Source organism: Argopecten irradians, chromosome 5 (genome assembly GCF_041381155.1).
Source record: "Argopecten irradians isolate NY chromosome 5, Ai_NY, whole genome shotgun sequence".
NCBI classification, from domain to species: Eukaryota; Metazoa; Mollusca; class Bivalvia; order Pectinida; family Pectinidae; genus Argopecten; species Argopecten irradians.
Window position 1 is genome coordinate 50,946,171 of NC_091138.1, and position 20,029 is coordinate 50,966,199.

General features: G+C 37.2%; 1 protein-coding gene across 1 annotated transcript in view; it reads right to left on the reverse strand.

Moving 5' to 3' along the window:
• The window catches only part of LOC138324149 (ras-related protein Rab-26-like), a 42,190-nt gene extending 22,396 nt beyond the window's left edge, over window positions 1–19,794 (reverse strand). Inside the window, exon 1 of the mRNA XM_069269235.1 lies at window positions 19,428–19,794. Within this exon, the coding sequence (XP_069125336.1) occupies window positions 19,428–19,532 (105 nt within the window). The 5' untranslated portion in view covers window positions 19,533–19,794. The remainder of the gene's footprint in view (window positions 1–19,427) is intronic.
• Window positions 19,795–20,029: the final 235 nt, after the last annotated feature.

Consider the following 20,029-nt stretch of genomic DNA (forward strand, 5'->3'; position numbering starts at 1 on the left):
TACAATAGATTATGAAGGAATCGTTTCAAGGAACATCATATTACTTGATATAAAAGCAATTTTTCAATTACTTTCATACCAATGGCAGTCGGTAATTTTATTCCGAGTCATACTTGCATACCCTGTACCCTGTACCCTCTACCCTGTACCCTCTACCCTGTACCCCCTACCCACTACATGAGTTGCTATTACGGACTATCGGTTTGCGCATGCGCGGGTTATGACGCCTTAGATGTTCGAGTGAATTACAATAGATTATGAAGGAATCGTTTCAAGGAACATCATATTACTTGATATAAAAGCAATTTTTCAATTACTTTCATACCAATGGCAGTCGGTAATTTTATTCCGAGTCATACTTGCATACCCTGTACCCTGTACCCTGTACCCTGTACCCCGTACCCTCTACCCTCTACCCTGAACCCTGTCCTGTACCCTGTACCCTGTACCCTGTACATGAGTTGATATTACGGACTATCGGCTTAAGCATGCGCGGGTAATGGCTCCTTAGATGTTCGCGTGAATTACAAAAGGTTTATAAAGGAATCATCTTATTGCTCGATTTTACACCATGCACACATTTTTAGGAATCCAAATTATCACATCCAATACCCATACACTATAACCTTAAAGACATATATAATTTGAATATATAATATAATAAAATGTTGAATCAAATACATTGTACAATTTTTATTGTATGTGATTCAGCGGTTATTTGTGTCCTCGTCAAATACAGCTGTTCAGACAGATTCTGATCTTGCAGTAAAGTTTGGTTTTTTTAACAAGAGGCCCATATACATTAGCTGGATTATGAGATGATTTTAGTTTCCCCTGGGCGTCAGTCATGGTCGATATACATATAATGTCAAGCTGCGATCACATACTGATAATTTCAATCAAATATTCACTAATTCTTTATACAGTTAAAACAAATTCAAAAGCGTACATGTATTTTACCTATCCTTTAAAAATAGTAAACTTTTCATTTGGAGTTTTTATTTAATAGACCGTTTAAAAGGCAATACGAGTGTGTAGGTCCAGAAAAGATTCCGAAATTAACCAAATTAGCTGTGTATATTGATAAAGAAACAAAAATGTGTACAAAGCTTACTAAAGACAGACATTTCTTGGAATAACTTGAATTGATCGGTAATTTAAACTAATCACAGGGGGATACCCCCGGACCCCCAAACTCGCACGCTAATTTGCGTATTCATTAATTTCCTGTTAGCGACGCCACTGTCTATAGATGTGTACAAGGATTATATGTAATGATATATGAAAAAATTATATAAAGTATCTCCCGTGATGCGGGGCGCGCGGGAGGGGGGGGGGGGGTGTTACGAAATATTGAGGACCTTTCAGCCCCCCAATTACGTGGTGAGCCAAGAGGTAACTAGCGTAAGCGCACATGTGTTTGTTTACGTTTTCCTTCTGGCTAATATGAGCAAATCATGCTGGTATATATCCACAGAATGAGTATTTAAACACCCAATTCACACATTGCCGTAAAATATTGTGTATATCAAATATGTATACTTTTATAATTAAAAATACTTCCAGTGCTGCAACTTTATAAAATGTGGTAAGATTAGAAAGTTAAAAACTCAGACAGACGGAGAAAAATATGTATAACACTTAAACAGTCTTCACTATGACAAAAAGAGCGAAAGTTATAGACCATACAACTTTAAGGTTGCCTGAAATCCTGACCTTGTCAAGGCAAAGTGGTGTTATTTTTTCGGTCGATCTGAAATCCAGGATAGCCATTATACTGAAAACGTATTTTGAATTTGTTCTCAGGTTCTGACAATGCGATGTAGCTGAAACTTGCATGAATGATGCTAATTTGGTCCAGACCCACAAGTGTTATTATTTTAAAGTACGATCCAAAATTCAAGATAAGCATCATGGTGCCATCTTAAAAGAACATCTAAAGTTCTTCTATTTGAAGAGGCATATAATGGACCCTCCCACTTTTTTGTTGGAAGTAGCCAGAAGCTTGTATAAGAATATGTTCTACTATATATAACATTATGTACTTCTATCATTCATATTTTTTATTCGTCAAATGATATATAAAGGGAAATTTATATGTAAATCTGTACACATCTATACATACACAATTAAGGATACATAATAATAAATGTATTTCATAAACTATCAATGACCATTTAAGATACATGAAGAATAATGCTACATCTGATACTTGTTCATTAAACGTTAATACATGTAATCTCAATGTACGTAGCTTACATAAAAAGCGCATTCCAAGCAGTAAAATATTAGTATAATTCGATCTGATAGATCCAACTGGTCATATATTGGGAGATGTTTTCCCAAAAGCACATATATAGCATGTCTATCAGAAAGACCTGTGAAATACCCATGTAATAAAGGGTAATTGTAGCTCACCCTACATCTAATCTCAATGTACGTAGCTTACATAAAAAGCGCATTCCAAGCAGTAAAATATTAGTATAATTCGATCTGATAGATCCAACTGGTCATATATTGGGAGATGTTTTCCCAAAAGCACATATATAGCATGTCTAACAGAAAGACCTGTGAAATACCCATGTAATAAAGGGTAATTGTAGCTCACCCTACACACCGTAGTTAATTGGCAACGACAAAGCTCACCGCAATATTCGCAAGAGTGAACACTCGCACACAGAATTCGCACAAGAATTTTCAATGTTTGGTTTTTTTTTGCATATTGTCACGTGGTAGTAATTTTAGCCATTTGAATGGTGTCTCATACGAATTGTGTATACATTTAAATCTTACAAAGTCCTTATCGTTAATTAAAAGGTTTTCAAATTCATTGTTCTCATTAGATCAGACGTTTCTTTTGACTAGCGTTTTCCACTTTGTCTTCGAAAGAAAATATCAAAATTTCACATAGTTTTGAATATAATCCATTAAGTTGTATTTACTTAGAATAGAAATAATATCAGATACGAAGTCATTGTGAACAAATCGATGTTCAACATCACAAGTATAATAGTTCAAGCGTCTTACGAAGATGTGTTTCGCCTGCGAATGAGAAGGAAGTGCTACGAGATGTTGCGAGAAAGTTAGTTTTCGAGTTTCAACTGAGACTCTTAGAATTCCAAGAAGACTTCCAACCCTATAATCTGATCGTGTTGGTTTTTGAATCCAAGGATACGTTTTGAAACGTAATGTTGGAACTGAATAGACTTAATGTTTCAGTGGCGTAGGAAGATGAAACGTAATTGGGGGGCTGAAAGGTCCTCAATATTTCGTAACACCCTCCCCCCCTCCCGCGCGCCCCGCACCCACGGGAGATACTTTATATAATTTTTTCATATATCATTACATATAATCCTTGAACACATCTATAGACAGTGGCGTCGCTAACAGGAAATTAATGAATACGCAAGTTAGCGTGCGAGTTTGGGGGTCCGGGGGTATCCCCCTGTGATTAGTTTAAATTACCGATCAATTCAAGTTATTCCAAGAAATGTCTGTCTTTAGTAAGCTTTGTACACATTTTTGTTTCTTTATCAATATACACAGCTAATTGGTTAATTTCGGAATCTTTTCTGGACCTACACACTCGTATTGCCTTTTAAACGGTCTATTAAATCAAAAATCCAAATGATAAGTTTACTATTTTTAAAGGATAGGTAAAATACGTGTAAGCTTTTGAATTTGTTTTAACTGTATAAAGAATTAGTGAATATTTGATTGAAATTATCAGTATGTGATCGCAGCTTGACATTATATGTATATCGACCATGACTGACCCCCAGGAGAAACTAAAATCATCTCATATTCCAACTAATGTCTATGGGCCTCTTGTTAAAAAAACCAAACTTTACTGCAAGATCAGAATCTGTCTGAACAGCTGTATTTGACGAGGACACAAATAACCGCTGAATCACATACAATAAAAATTGTACAATGGATTTGATTCAACATTTTATTATATTATATATTCAAATTATATATGCCTTTAAGGTTATAGTGTATGGGTATTGGATGTGATGATTTGGATTCCTCAAAATGTGTGCATGGTGTAAAATCGAGCAATTAGACTTCATTAAAATGATTCCTTTATAAACCTTTTGTAATTCACGCGAACATCTAAGGAGCCATTACCCGCGCATGCTTAAGCCGATAGTCCGTAATAGCAACTCATGTACAGGGTACAGGGTACAGGATACAGGGTAGAGGGTAGAGGGTACGGGGTACAGGGTAGAGGGTAGAGGGTACAGGGTACAGGGTACAGGGTAGAGGGTACAGGGTACATGGTACAGGGTACAGGGTACAGGGTACGTACAGGGTACAGGGTACGGGGTACAAGGTATGCAAGTATGACTCGGAATAAAATTACCGACTGCCATTAGTATGAAAGTAATTGAAAAAATGCTTTTATATCAAGTAATAAGATGTTCCTTGAAACGATTCCTTCATAATATATTGTAATCACTCGAACATCTAAGGCGTCGTAACCCGCGCATGCGCAAGCCGATAGTCCGTAATAGCAACTCATGTAGTGGGTAGGGGGTACAGGGTAGAGGGTACAGGGTAGAGGGTACAGGGTACAGGGTACAGGGTATGCAAGTATGACTCGGAATAAAATTACCGACTGCCATTGGTATGAAAGTAATTGAAAAATTGCTTTTATATCAAGTAATAAGATGTTCCTTGAAACGATTCCTTCATAATATATTGTAATCACTCGAACATCTAAGGCGTCGTAACCCGCGCATGCGCAAGCCGATAGTCCGTAATAGCAACTCATGTAGTTGGTAGGGAGTACAGGGGTAGAGGGTAGAAGGAGTACAGGGTACAGGGTTCAGGATAGAGGGTACAGGGTAGAGAGTACAGGGTAGAGGGTACAGGGTACAGGGTACATGGTACAGGGTACAAGGTATGCAAGTATGACTCGGAATAAAATTACCGACTGCCATTGGTATGAAAGTAACTGACAAATTGCTTTTATATCAAGTAATAAGATGTTCCTTGAAACGATTCCTTCATAATTTATTGTAATTCATTCACTCGAACATCTAAGGCGTCATAACCCGCGCATGCGCAAGCCGATAGTCCGTAATGCTAGGTTTACACTATGTTCCCGGCGGCCACGGCAGCCCCGTTTCGGGCCACCGTGGACAAAACGTGGTGACCGCGAGACAACTTGAGACAATGCAGAAGGACGTGATAGACAAACGTGAGCGGTCGTGATTACCGTGGATGCCGTGCCAGATTTTTAAACTGTCAAAAAATTTGCCACGGCAGTCACGGTACAGATGGTAAACGCCACAGGACGTCATAAAACGGGATTGACGTAACAAAACGTAACAATGCGTGCGAGGCCGTAACAAAACTTCCAGACGGTCCGTGGTGGAACGGGCAGCAAGCACGTTTCCCGGAATCTAACGGTGATTTCAAGTTTTGTGACGTTCTGTTGCGTTTTTTCCACGTTTTATCACGGTTGATGCAGATTGGCTGCACGTTTTGTGCCGTTTTGTTAAGGTTTGTCAAGGTTTTGACGGCAAGCCAAGGTGGATGATAACCGTTTCGATATGTTCTGTCAAGGCACATCACGGCTTTTAGCGATTGAAAGGCCGACGTGATACGGCGTGTTACGTCTTATTATGGTCTTACGTTGAAACCAATATCTGATGAAGTATCATTGCCTGGCCTGGTACATATTTGCTACTTCATGGATTATTTGTATTATTAAATAGAAAAAGTCATTATCAAACACATTAAAACCATCAAATTATACAAAAGCTATTATTGCAAAAGACAATTAAGTGATTAACCATTACAGAAAAAAAATGGCGTAAAAACACTTGGCTATAATAATTATATATATTTATACCAAATATAATTTGTAATTAAAATGTGTTTGAAATGATATTTTCGGCAATAAATATTGTTTCATTTGCTTCAAAAAAATCCCGGTATCAGACTTTCATCCCTAGTAAGCCTTGGCGGACCGTGAAAAACGTATCGGAGCTTGATCGAAACGTGTGTAAAACGTAGCAGACCTCATCAGATCGTAACAGGCCTAATGAGAACGTAGTGGTATCCTTGATAGACCGTGCTAAAGCCGTAGTGTACCTTTAACCTCCTGGAACAGCACTTTCCCGTATATCCACGGTCCATGACGTAATCCGTAAAAGACCGTGGCAAAACTTCACAAGACCTAGCTCAACTTGAATACAGAGACAAAAATAGCCAAAATTCCACGGCGCACCACGTTTCGGGCAAACGGGGCTACCGTGATCGCCGGGAACATAGTGTAAACCTAGCATAATAGCAACTCATGTAGTGGGTAGGGGGTACAGGGTAGAGGGTACAGGGTACAGGGTACAGGGTACAGGGTACAGGGTGCAGGGTAATAAGATGTTCCTTGAAACGATTCCTTCATAATCTATTGTAATTCACGCGAACATCTAAGGCGTCATAACCCGCGCATGCGCAAGCCGATAGTCCGTAATAGCAACTCATGTAGTGGGTAGGGGGTACAGGGTAGAGGGTACAGGGTAGAAGGTACAGGGTACAGGGTACAAGGTATGCAAGTATGACTCGGAATAAAATAACCGACTGCCATTGGTATGATAGTAATTGAAAAATTGCTTTTATATCAAGTAATAAGATGTTCCTTGAAACGATTCCTTCATAATCTATTGTAATTCACTCGAACATCTAAGGCGTCATAACCCGCGCATGCGCAAGCCGATAGTCCGTTATAGCAACTCATGTAGTGGGTAGGGGATACAGGGTAGAGGGTACAGGGTAGAGGGTATAGGGTACAGGGTACAGGGTACAGGGTACTAGAATCAGTTGCTTAGGGATCGTGTATTGTCTACACACTTATTATCTAATTAAGGAAATGTTGGAACACAAAAAGTCCAGGTATATATATTCTGTACCTTTTAAGGGGTTATAGGGCTGTTGACCGTCTTGACATAAAACCATACTGCTTGTTCGTAAAAAGTGAATTGATTAACATGTGTTTTTTGTGATATGCGATCGAAAGACCTTTTTCCATAGTTGTACATATTATTGATGGGTCTGTAAATTCCTGCAAGGAAGACTTTTTTGTGTATAGCACTAATGTTTGCCGTAAATGACCGTTCCAATTAGCCAAGGATGTATAATGTTTCTAATCTTTTAAGCAACTTGTTGACGTATTATTTCTATACTGCTGAGTGGTGTTAGAACCTTTCATGGTACAAGACATAGTGTCTCGTCTTCGTATTGTAAACACGCTAATGAGGCACTCCTGGAGAATGTAAGCCTTTTCTGTGTTTGGGGTCTGCATCAATCCCAGACTTGCTTTTCGAGTTGACATACTGCCATATTGCTTTAGGATTAGATTTGTTTTTAAAATATTCCATTCAAAGATTTTCGTAGCTGTTTATGTGGCTGTAGCAACCTTGTTGTTCACCCTGTTATACTCCTCCCTTGCATTGTCGTGTTTTGTTCGAATAAACTTCCTATTAAGGGTAGTTTTCATTTCTATTTTCTGTATGACTGCTTTGTCAAGTGTTCCGTTGGGGATTCCTGGAGTCACCTTATTGTACTTTCTTCACTGGCACATATTTGTCTTCACGTTTCTTGGTTTTTTATTCAATGTCTTCAGCTTAATTAATCTTCTTATTCCTTAATTGATTAAGACATGGATGCCATCAATCATATTTCCGGCAATCTTCGAATATAATTTCCGAAGATTGTCGGAAAATTTATCCGAAATGTTACGATTGGGATGCATTGGTGAGCGTTATTAAACATGCAAGATAGAAAAAGAAACATCTATATTAGTTGTCTTTCTTTTGTATTTGTGTAATCTAACCTTTAATTATCATGTTTGATAATCAAACTGATGTTTAAGTTTAATATTCTGCAACCTGATTAGTAATATTTGATTTCCGTTAGTTTCATATCAATTGAAGAGGGAATCCTGCATGGAGGGACACAGACAGGAAACACAGAGGACAGGCAGCTTGACTGTCCATGGCAGCTCCCACGACAGAACTGTTGTTTTATTTGTTAATTCTGTCTTCACTCCTGATTAGTACTACGATATCCCGTGAGATGCGCATTGTTAGCAGTCATAGCGTGATTGGTTAGCAGAGTGGTCAGAAGGACACTGTGACCTCTGACTTTATTATTTTATAATTAGCAGTAGTTAGACATTTTTTATACCCAAGAGTCGCTCGAGGATGTAGTTTATAATTATTGTACTGATGTGATCATACACTTATTGATCATTCATTGGCCGACTCGGCGAAATTCGTAGTGAAATATTCAAAGGACTCCCTCGCACTGCTGTCCTTGGCGGGAGCATATGGCCGCCATCATGAATCGGCAGAAAATCGTCAGAGAATTCGATTTTGTAGGGGAAATTCTTAATAATATGGAGCCCCATTACGTCGAAAAACCGAATAAAAAGATGGAAAAACATCAAACAAATCTAATAGACAGTCAAACTGCAGCAGTAAGACCGTTTCAGTCAATAATGCTGACAAATCTGCTCTCTTAATTCATGTTGAACGGGAGTCGCCCAAGGCCCCAGAAACAAACAAACCGTTTCAAAATCGGCCAAGGGCCTATTGTTGATAACAATGACGAATATCCTCAGTGTATGATGATAATAGCACAAGACTTGTCAAAATTCTGATGCGACAGGGCCAGATTTGAACAACGAGAAGCTCACTAAACTTTTGAATGACAAGCTGTCAAAATGCATGACCGAGGGGAAAAAAGGCAAAAATGGACGAATATTGACATGTAACAGACCTTAAAAATAGCCACAACACAAAGAGCCGAGATTTGCGTCTTCAAAGAGCACAGGGCCCAATTTCATGAGCATTCCTTAACTTTAAAGAATCTCTTCTCTAAACATTTTTTCATAGGAAAGCATTATGGAAGTTAAAGAGAAATCTTAAGTTAATGAGCCTTCCTTAAAATCTGTAATGCTTCCCTAAGGAGAATTTTAAGTTAAGGGAATCCTTAAATTTAAGGAATGTTCATGAAACTGGGTCCAGGACAAGATGTTGAAAGGGTTTGTTCCCTTAGCTAGAACTCTCGAGAAAATAACGTCGGACAGGAAAGAGATCATGGACGATAAAACGAAAGATATACTGGATGAGATCATGAAAGCTACTCTCGACAGTTTGATGTTGATAAGTACAGCTTCGCAGGACATAAGTCAACGAAGACGTGAGCTTATTAAGCCTGACTTAAACAACCAATTTTCATCATTGTGTTCCACGAACAATCCTGTGACAACACAACTGTTCGGTGATTATCTCCACAGGTCAATGAAAGACACCAGTGAAACAAATCGGGTCGCGTCTCAAGTTTCCTATGGAAACTATCAGTACGGGAAAATGAAGGGACAGACCAAATACTCAAATAGAGGAAATTGTGGTGGACAACGTGGGCGTTTCCAGCCATATGATGGCCGAACCCCCAGAAATTTCCAGGCTTTCCAATACCAGGGAAAAGAGCCACAGTATAGAAACCACCAAGAAAATTACAAAGCCATTGTTTCGGAATTGAGAAAAATGGGTCACATGAATACGTCATATATTGACGATTCTTTATTATTAGTTACTTCTCTTGACGAATGTCGGCAAAATGTGATAACTTTCAGAACAGGTTGGTTTCATAGTGCATCCTACTAAATCAGTGGTTGAACCAACACATACCATTGAATATCTAAGGTTTATATTGATCTCGATAGCCATGACTGTAACTTTACCAAGCAGAAAATCAGAAAACATTCAAAGTGTTTGTAAACAGTTGTTGGTTTGTAGAACACCGACTATTCAGGAAATTGCGCAATGTATTGGTTTTCTAGTATCAAGTTTTCCTGCAGTTCAGTATGACCCGTTACATTATAGATATCTTGAAGAAAACAAAATAACTGCACTGAAGCAGAACAAAGGAAATTTCAATGTAAAGACACAGTTATCAGCTCAAAGCAAAATAGATTTACATTGGTTAATTAACAATATTATATCTGCCAAAAATGGCATATCACATGGTCCACCCTCTGTCACTCTAACCTCTGATGCATCCAAAACAGAGTGGGGGAGTGTTATATATGACTAACTGTCAGATGCAGAAAGCAGGTGGTACATTTGTAATTGGTCAAAAATCATTTGATCATATCAACTATCTTGAACTTAGAGCAGCATGGTTTGTTTTACTGACACTATGTACGAATTTTAAAAATGTCCACATTAGAATGAACTTAGATAACACCACATCTATAGCTTACATAAATCACATAGGTAGGAAAAACTCCCTGTGTAACTTGTTAGCCAGGGAAATCTGGCATTGGTGTAGTGAGAGAGATATATGGCTGTCAGCTGTTTATATCCCAAGTAGTAAAAACATTGAGGCAGACACAGAGAGCAGTCTTGACCTTGATAATACTGAGTGGACAATACGTATATTCACAATGATTGTAAATATTTGGGGAATGCCTGATTTAGACATATTTGCATCTAGACCAACCTGCCGGGGAGAAAGATATGTTTCTTGGAAGCCTGATCCATATGCTGAGGCAGTTGATGTGTTTTCTATGATATGGAACAAGTTTGTATACATTTTCACACCATTTTCATTAATTGGGAAATCACTTAAAAAAGTAAGGGAAGATGAGGCCAAGGTAATAATGATTTTTTTTGGTCTACACAAACATGGTTTCCTTTTTTGCTAAGATTACTCATTGATTGCGTGTTTTTTTACCAAGGAAGAAAAACATTTTGTCACACTCCAGTAGAACAGTGGAAACTCTTCCGAAGATGCAGTTAATGGTTTGTCCCCTTTCCGGCAAACAATCACAAATCATGGTATTTCAAAAGAAGCTGAGGAAATATTGTGGTCGTCATGGAGATCATGGACACAAAAACAGTATGACACTTACTCCAGAAAATGGTTTTCATATGCAGCTTCAAGGGAAATTAATCCATTTTTACCATTTGTGACAAACATTATTGAATTCCTAACTGAACTGTTTAATTCAGGATTATGATATAGTGCCATTAAAACTGCCAGATAATCTTTATCTACATTTATTGTTATATGTGTATATATGTGGAACTTTGCGATTTTTGAAAGGCGAGTTTAAAATAAGATCAGCTTTACTTCAATATAGTTCTTGACTATTTAAATACGGTCGATTGCGTTTCGTTAAAAATGTTGACATTGAAAGTGGTAACTTTGCTGGCATTAGTGACAGGGAAGTGTGCCCAATCAATTCATGTGATCGACACCATGAACATCTACTTTAGACAAAACAGTGTGTTTATCGGTTTTGGAGAAGTGTTAAAGTTATCACGACCAAATTTCCATCAACGTGGACTCTTCACGGGCAATCCATCTCTCTGCATCGTCCTATAACTGCAGGGATTCCTGAAATGTACGGCAGAAATTAGAGGAGAACATACTAAGCTGTTTATTAGCTACCAAAAAACACATTTGCCCGTTTGAAAAAGTACTATTTCCAGATGGATAAAAACTGTACCTGAAAAAGCTGGAATCGACATTAACATGTTACACACCACAAGAGCTGCATCCATGTCGGCTGTTTATCGGGCCAATTGCCCAGTCGCAACAATAATGAAAACTGCAGTCTGGAACAACATATCAACTTTCTCCAAATTTTATAAGAAAGCATTACTGAAGTAGATCTGGAAGTTTAATCCATTTCATGAACACAATCAAATATATCCTTGGTGACTTCGCGCGTGTTTACTGTAACTTACACTGTATGTGTATTTTTTTGTTTATCGTGACTTTTTAAAGTGAAAATATGTGTGTATATATGAAGCTTTCATGTTTATGAACTTTGTTTCGAGATAGTAAGACAATTGCGTTTTGTTAGTAACTTTTGTTTGAATACATAGTGAGTTATCTGTTTATTATGGTTTTAGTGTTTTTGCTCGTGAACGCTGTCTTTGAACATCTCACGGGATCTCGTAGTACGAATTAGGAGTGAAGATAGCTGCAATATTGTAGCTCAAAAGACTTTTAGACAGAAAATGGTGTCGTCTTTAGAGCTACAATTGGTGCCTATTACTGCTAATGGAGCAAAGTAATGATTATGCAAACAATTATAAAACGTTTGTTCGCATTTTATAGTACTTGTTCAATATCGCTTATCTACTATAGGCAATAAAACTGAAACACATAAGTTATCAAATTATCATCGAGGCATTATTTTTTACATAATACATATTAACGTTTTTCGGAAGGGAATTTATACGGCAAGTTCAGAAATTATGAATTTGACGTCGTGTGAGCGGCACGGTAGATATTAAGAGTGAAGACAGAATTGGAAAATGAAATGAAATTTGCCTTAAAATTTGCTTGAAATTCTGTCGTCACTCCTGGCGGTATGTAGAGATCAGATCACGTGCCCACCCCTTTTTAGGGGATTGAATATACAATGTTATTATGATTTTGGTTGTGGGGTTTTCCCTTCCTGTTTCACATGGGCTTTATATGTATTCTATTTTTCTATTAGTCTAAATTTGATTATATTACTTGTATTTATGCCAAGTGTTCACTCACTGGTTAAAGTATGACTACGACGATGCGCACGCAACTCACGTGATCTCTACGTACCATCAGGAGTGAAGATAGAATTCCAATCAAATTTCAACTTACAGGTAAGCTTCATTTAATTTTCCAATTATCTGTCGTGTAAGTTCCAGCAAGTATGCAGCTACAATGCGAGGGCGTTCAACTAATCTAATCACATCACACAGTAACAAGCTATCTTGTTTACTGAAACGCCGGTATTTACGATGGAAAATAAAAATGGCGATATAACGTCACTGAAGGACCGAGTCTACTTCCTGTTATAACGACAAGATGTTTATTTACGATATTCATTAAAAATCAACCAGATTGCTATCACATCCAAGCTTCTATAATAGAACGGATTACGTGTGGGTAATGGGTAGTGATTGGTAGTTGTTAGTATGACGCATATTACCCATTATTTGTGGATTTCAATTCTACAAATGTTTCACAAATGTTTCTTGCAGTCCGAGGCACACTGAGAATTCTGTAATCCTTTCACACTTGTTTCCTGAACCATTCCTGGAATAACAGAGTTTCCGAAGTGGTAAAGCAATATCCAGATTACATGGAATCTAAAGGATGATAAAAGATTGCATCACAATGGTAACTGTTTAAGAGTCCCTTTCAAAAATGTGATTCGATATCTAAACACTTTTTAATGGTTCACCTCATAACAGACGAGTTGAAGCTTGTTATTTGTTGGTTGAACAAGGTCGATCAGTAGCTCCCGTCCAGAAGAAACTACCAAGAAATGAACCCGACAAAAGTCAAATGTAGGTCCGATCTTGTTTGACATACTAGGTACATTTGATTGTTTCCTTTGATATCTACACAATACATGTACATATATCGCAGTTTGCTTTTCAGTTGAAATACAACGCCCTCATCGGCATTATATACTATAGAGCAGCTTTCGTTCGCTGCTCCGAAATTCCCCTTCTAAGAAGTTATTTCACTCAAAGTTGAGAATACTAAATTTCAATGTGAGCATGTTTTTTTGCTTTACTTTTTTCATAAAAAATACCGATACATGCAATGTAAATAAGTTTATAAGCATGCATACATATTTACAAATACACCCATGTGCATACATACCACATGCATGCAGACATACCTATACAATGTATATGCACATACATACTTACATACATACATACACACACACACATCACACACACACACACCCACCCACCCACCCTCACACATACACACCCTTACATACACACACACACACACTTACACACACAACATCACATATTGTACACACTTAATATATACATCTACATACTCTGTAACATTTGATGATAACCACCATTTCATCAAACAAACATCCATTGTATAAATATATTTGATTTGTTTCATCATAGTACTAGGTGAATGATTATTATTTTAGAATAAAGAAATCTTTACAGTTTATTCCATAGGCCTAATCACGGATGCTAATATTATAAGCATGAAGTTTCGAAGATTTAAATTTTGAATGGAAATATCTGATTTGTGCCAGAATTGTAAATATTTTTCATACCGAATGTTGAATATCACTGCGTCAGACGGCAAAACAGCGAAATGACTCTCCGCTGTTTTCATATTTTACGCAGGAAATACCTGCTAATGTTTGGTGTTGTAACCTCATCTTAGGCCATCGGTATGTAAGAAACCTTTATGTTTTGCTCCGGAAAGGTAGGGGGCCTTTAGGTACACGTTGCATTTTATTTCTACACGTATGTATATGTATTATCGAAATGAATTATCAAAAAGCATCATATTGGAAACTGTTATATAAACATGAACATAAATAAACAAGCATAAAATTCACGAATGGTTGATAGTTAACTTGATTTTGGCATACGAACGATCAAAGGGTCAGGCACAGATTTATATGCATTGATGATACGGTCATCTCTTTCAAGTACTCAACACGCTGTAATCACCTAATGCATAATGTGATATCAAGATGTCGATATTCATTAAAAAAGGTTAATGTATAAGGTGATCGTCGTTCCCATGGCATTCATTAAACTGCTTTCGTGACATATCACGAACTTCTAAAATAATGATAATGATTTAAACATGGATGTAGCCTTGCCTTTTAAGAATTAATTGTTAACATTAGACATAAATTTTGGACTATGATTGAATCTTTTTATCAAAACCGTTCTCAATATTTATAAATTGAACGTTTGACCATGCAAATTTTTCTCGTCAGAAAACGGCACTATAACTTAAGGTTGTTTTCATAATTCCTCCCGAACACATGTTATTAACTCAGTAATGCTTTGCCCGAGATGTCGCAAACCAAAATTATATAACAGAAAATCAAGCAACGCAATCAAATTACTGGAAGGAAGATCTCGGGGTTCTCAGACGGACTCGAGTTCTAAGAATATCAATGGATTATGTGATGTGTCAACCAGAATCCTAGAAACATAACTTTGTTTGGTTATTTAGATTTAATGTCATATTAACAGTTAGAGTCATTTAGGGAGAGACGTCCTGTATGTGTGTGTTGTGATATGTGTGTCATGTTTGCATGCGTGTGTTATGTTGTGTGTGTCATGTCTGCATGTGTGTGTTGTGTTGTGTGTGTCATGTCTGTATGTTTTGGGAGGCTACACTATATTCATGTTGTGTCTCCTTGTATATAGTGGAACTCTTGACCTTATTATAGCGCTATATCACTGAAGCATGCCACGGAAGATACCAAGAAACACATCACACCCGGTCACATTATACTAACAACGGGTAACAGACGATGAGATTTATATCGAAATATTTAGACACAGATATATCTCTTCTGTGTATTCTTCCGTTTTTGTATATGATACGTTAATGTAATGACGTGATATTGTGGGTATGATACGTTAATATAATGACGTGATATTGTGGGTATGACCCGTTAATATAATGACGTGATATTGTGTGTATGATACGTAAATATAATGCCATGATGTTATGGGTATGATACGTTAATACAATGACGTGATATTGTGGGTATGATACTTTAATATAATAACGTGATATAGTGGGTATGATACGTAAATACAATGACGTGATATCGTGGGTATGATACGTTAATGCAATGACGTGATATTGTAGGTATGATACGTTAATATAATGACGTGATATTGTGGGTATGATACGTTAATATAATGACGTGATATCGTGGGTATGATATGTTAATATAATGACGTGATATTATGGGTATGATACGTTAATATATCGACGTGATACCGTGGGTATGATACGTTAATGCAATGACGTGATATTGTGGGTATGATACGTTAATATAATGACGTGATATCGTGGGTATGATATGTTAATATAATGACGTGATATTATGGGTATGATACGTTAATATATCGACGTGATACCGTGGGTATGATACGTTAATGCAATGACGTGATATTGTGGGTATGATACGTTAATATAATGACGTGATATTATGGGTATGATACGTTAATATAATGACGTGATATCGTGGGTATGATATGTTAATATAATGACGTGATATTATGGGTATGATACCTTAATATATCGACGTGATACCGTGGGTGTGATACGTTAATGTAATGACTTGATATTGTGGGTATGAAAGTTAGCATAATGACGTGATGTTGTGGGTATGATACGTTAATATAATGACGTGATATTGTGGGTATGATACGTTAATATAATGACGTGATATCGTGGGTATAATACGTTAATGTAATGACGTGATATCGTGGGTATGACACGTTAATATAATGACGTGATATTGTGGGTATGATACGTTAATATAATGACGTGATATCGTGGGTATAATACGTTAATGTAATGACGTGATATCGTGGGTATGATACGTTAATATAATGACGTGATATTGTGGGTATGATACGTTAATATAATGACGTGATGTCGTGGGTATGATACGTTAATGTAATGACGTGATATTGTGGGTATGATACGTTAATACAATGACGTGATATCGTGGGTATGATACGTTAATATAATGATGTGATAATATGGGTAGGATTTAGTGTGCCTGATTTCGCTTTTTAAACTCTGTAGATAGGCCTAACATAGATCTGTTTTATAAGTCTGTCAGACATCAATCGATAACTCCAACTTATGTTAATAAAACAGTTATTGTGATAAAGTTGGTTCTCATTAGCACTGTCGTCTTTTTCCTCGGTCAACCTTCGCCGAGCGTCTCCGCCATGTCGTTCGCAGTGATGTAGAATCGAAGGGTTATTCTCCTTTAATCATCAATTCACAACACTACTGTACGATTCAGTTTCTGTTCCAGGAAGATACATATATGATATGTATTACAGTCGCACCGGAATCTATATTGCTGAGTGAGTACATGTTTATGCTGTATAAAGCTCAAACGATGTGATTGTTCTTACATTAAGCTGAACATTCCATTAGTTTAAGCTGAGTTTATCTCAAATTACAGGGCGAAATTCTACTTCAAAAGCCTACTAGGTACCTTGAAAAACTTGTAAGCCCCATGCTATATTTTCCCTTGTGTTGTCTGACTGCCTCCAATTAAAGTGGTTTTAATATCCTTCTGTGATCCAGACACAGTAGCAGACGACGTTCTAAGACGCCGGACGACGTTTTTATGACGTTAAATTTTAACGGAAAATTGGAAAGCGTCCACATATTACTGTTAATATACAGCAATATTATGTGTTCTCGTCTTGATTTTCATTTCATTTTCATTAATGCCAACATTTTAAATTTAAAGTTCAATACGCCGATTCCGGGATACAAGGGTAGGAGGTAGAAAACGTTGATTTGGTCATGTGACCGCGAAAAATTAAGGGCACATTTTTCCGTCATGGCGGTGACATTGTGGGTATGATACGTTAATACAATGACGTGATATCGTGGGAATGTTACGTTAATATAATGACGTGATGTCGTGGGTATGATACGTTAATGTAATGACGTGATATTGTGGGTATGATACGTTAATACAATGACGTGATATTGTGGGTATGATACGTTAATATAATGGCGTGATATCGTGGGTATGATACGTTAATATTATGATGTGATATCATGGGTAGGATACGTTACTGTCATGACGTGATAATGTGGGTATGATACGTCAATATAATGACGTGATATCGTGGGAATGATACGATAATATAATGACGTGACATCGTGGGTACGATACGTTAATGTAATGACGTGATATCGTGGGTATGATACGTTAATAAAATGACATGATATTGTGGGTATGATACGTTAATACAATGACGTGATATTGTGTTTGTGATACGTTAATATAATGACGTGATATTATGGGTATGATACGTTAATATAATGACGTGATATTGTGGGTATGATACGTTAATATAATGACGTGATATCGTGGGAATGATACGATAATATAATGACGTAATGACGTGATATCGTGGGTATGATACGTTAATAAAATGACATGATATTGTGGGTATGATACGTTAATACAATGATATGATATCGTGGGTATGATACGTTAATATAATGACGTGATATTGTGGGTATGATACGTTAATATAATGACGTGATATCGTGGGTATCATACGTTAATATAATGACGTGATATCGTGGGTTTGATATGTTAATGTAATGACGTGATATCGTGGGTGTGATATGTTAATATAATGACGTGATATCGTGGGTATGATATGTTAATGTAATGACGTGATATCGTGTTTATGATATGTTTATATAATGACGTGATATCGTTGGTATGATATGTTAATATAATGACGTGACTTCGTGGGTTTGATACATTAATATAATGACGTGATATCGTGGGCATGATATGTTAATATAGTGACGTGACATCGTTTGTTTGGTACGTTAATACAATGACGTGATATCGTGGGTATGATATGTTAATATAATGACGTGATATCGTGGGTATAATATTTTAATATAATGTCGTGATATCGTAGGTTTGATAAGTTAATACAATGACGTGATATCGTGGGTATGATATGTTAATATAATGACGTTATATCGTGGGTATGACATGTTAATATAATGACATGACATCGTGGGTTTGATACGTTAATACAATGACGTGATATCGTGGGTATGATATGTTAATATAATGACGTGATATCGTGGCTATGATATGTTAATGTAATGACGTGATATCGTGGGTATGATACGTTAATATAATGATGTGATATCGTGGGTATGATACGTTAATAATGAATCCCATGTGTTGATATTGCGTTTAGTATACAAGCAATGGACATATAAGAGGACCACTAGAGATGTTTATTGACGGGCCAACAAATCATGTAAAATATTTGATGAGTTGGATGAGTAAGTGATCAATACCAGGTATGTATGGCTGTGGTGTGTACAGGTTGATGAGTAAGCTCGAACAGACGTTAATACTAACATCACAATGAATGGACTATTAAGAATCTCGGCCTGTGGTGGATTTTACTGTCCATATGATCGGACAGGTCATTAAGGTTTTCGCCCTCTGTTGTGCTATCGATTGTTTCCTGTCCCTGAGTGACATCACGATGCTCGGATCTATAAACTAGTAGACACAAGCAGTGTGGATCAAATTTGATTCCAACTGCTAGACATAACCTCACATGTAACTAAAACAACAATTGTCCTTAGATTTCTGTTTATCACTTCCACCATCTCTCTCCATTTTGGAATAAAAACCGCTCGTGCTGTTTCTCTTAGACCGTCAAATTTGTCACCTGACCAATTCTTGTCGATACACTTAGAACAACACATACAATTGAGCATTACGCTGTCATAATATTATAAAATTTTACATTTTACAAAAACGTGTTGAGTTGGAATAAACTTGTACTGACCTTATGGATTGAGGTCTCGTCGTAGACGTTGTTTCCCCCCTTCCCTGGCGCCACACCATTCTGGGTCATCCTTATACCTATCTTAGGTGAATCTGGCACCGCCATACTGGGTCTGAAGATTAAACGTAGAATTACTGAAGGTTTCGGCTAATTCCTGGCAAGTCTGCTACACATATTAAACATGGCTCTCCAGTATTTACATGAAGGCAACCACAATCCATGATATCTGTAGCGCCTACGACACTCACTCTAACGACACAGAATTCCACAAACAGTTCCAATTACAAATATCAGTCGCTAATGACGGACACTCCGGCCACTGACAGACGGACACGGAGTCAGTAGACTGACCACAAGGTGTCCACAATAACACACGGGTGCATATAGGGTTAGATACAAGTCATAGGCTACTATTGATAAAGAAGAATGACTTAGTCGATGTGATGGAGAACGGACGGATCAATACCGAAGCCCCATTCACTAACGCGTTGTGAGTGAGTGGATCTCCCACGATACATACAAAACTCCACTACGGGATTCGTTTCATTCTAACAGCAGATACTCCCGACATATTCTAGACGTATTTACGGCAGTTTATTTTC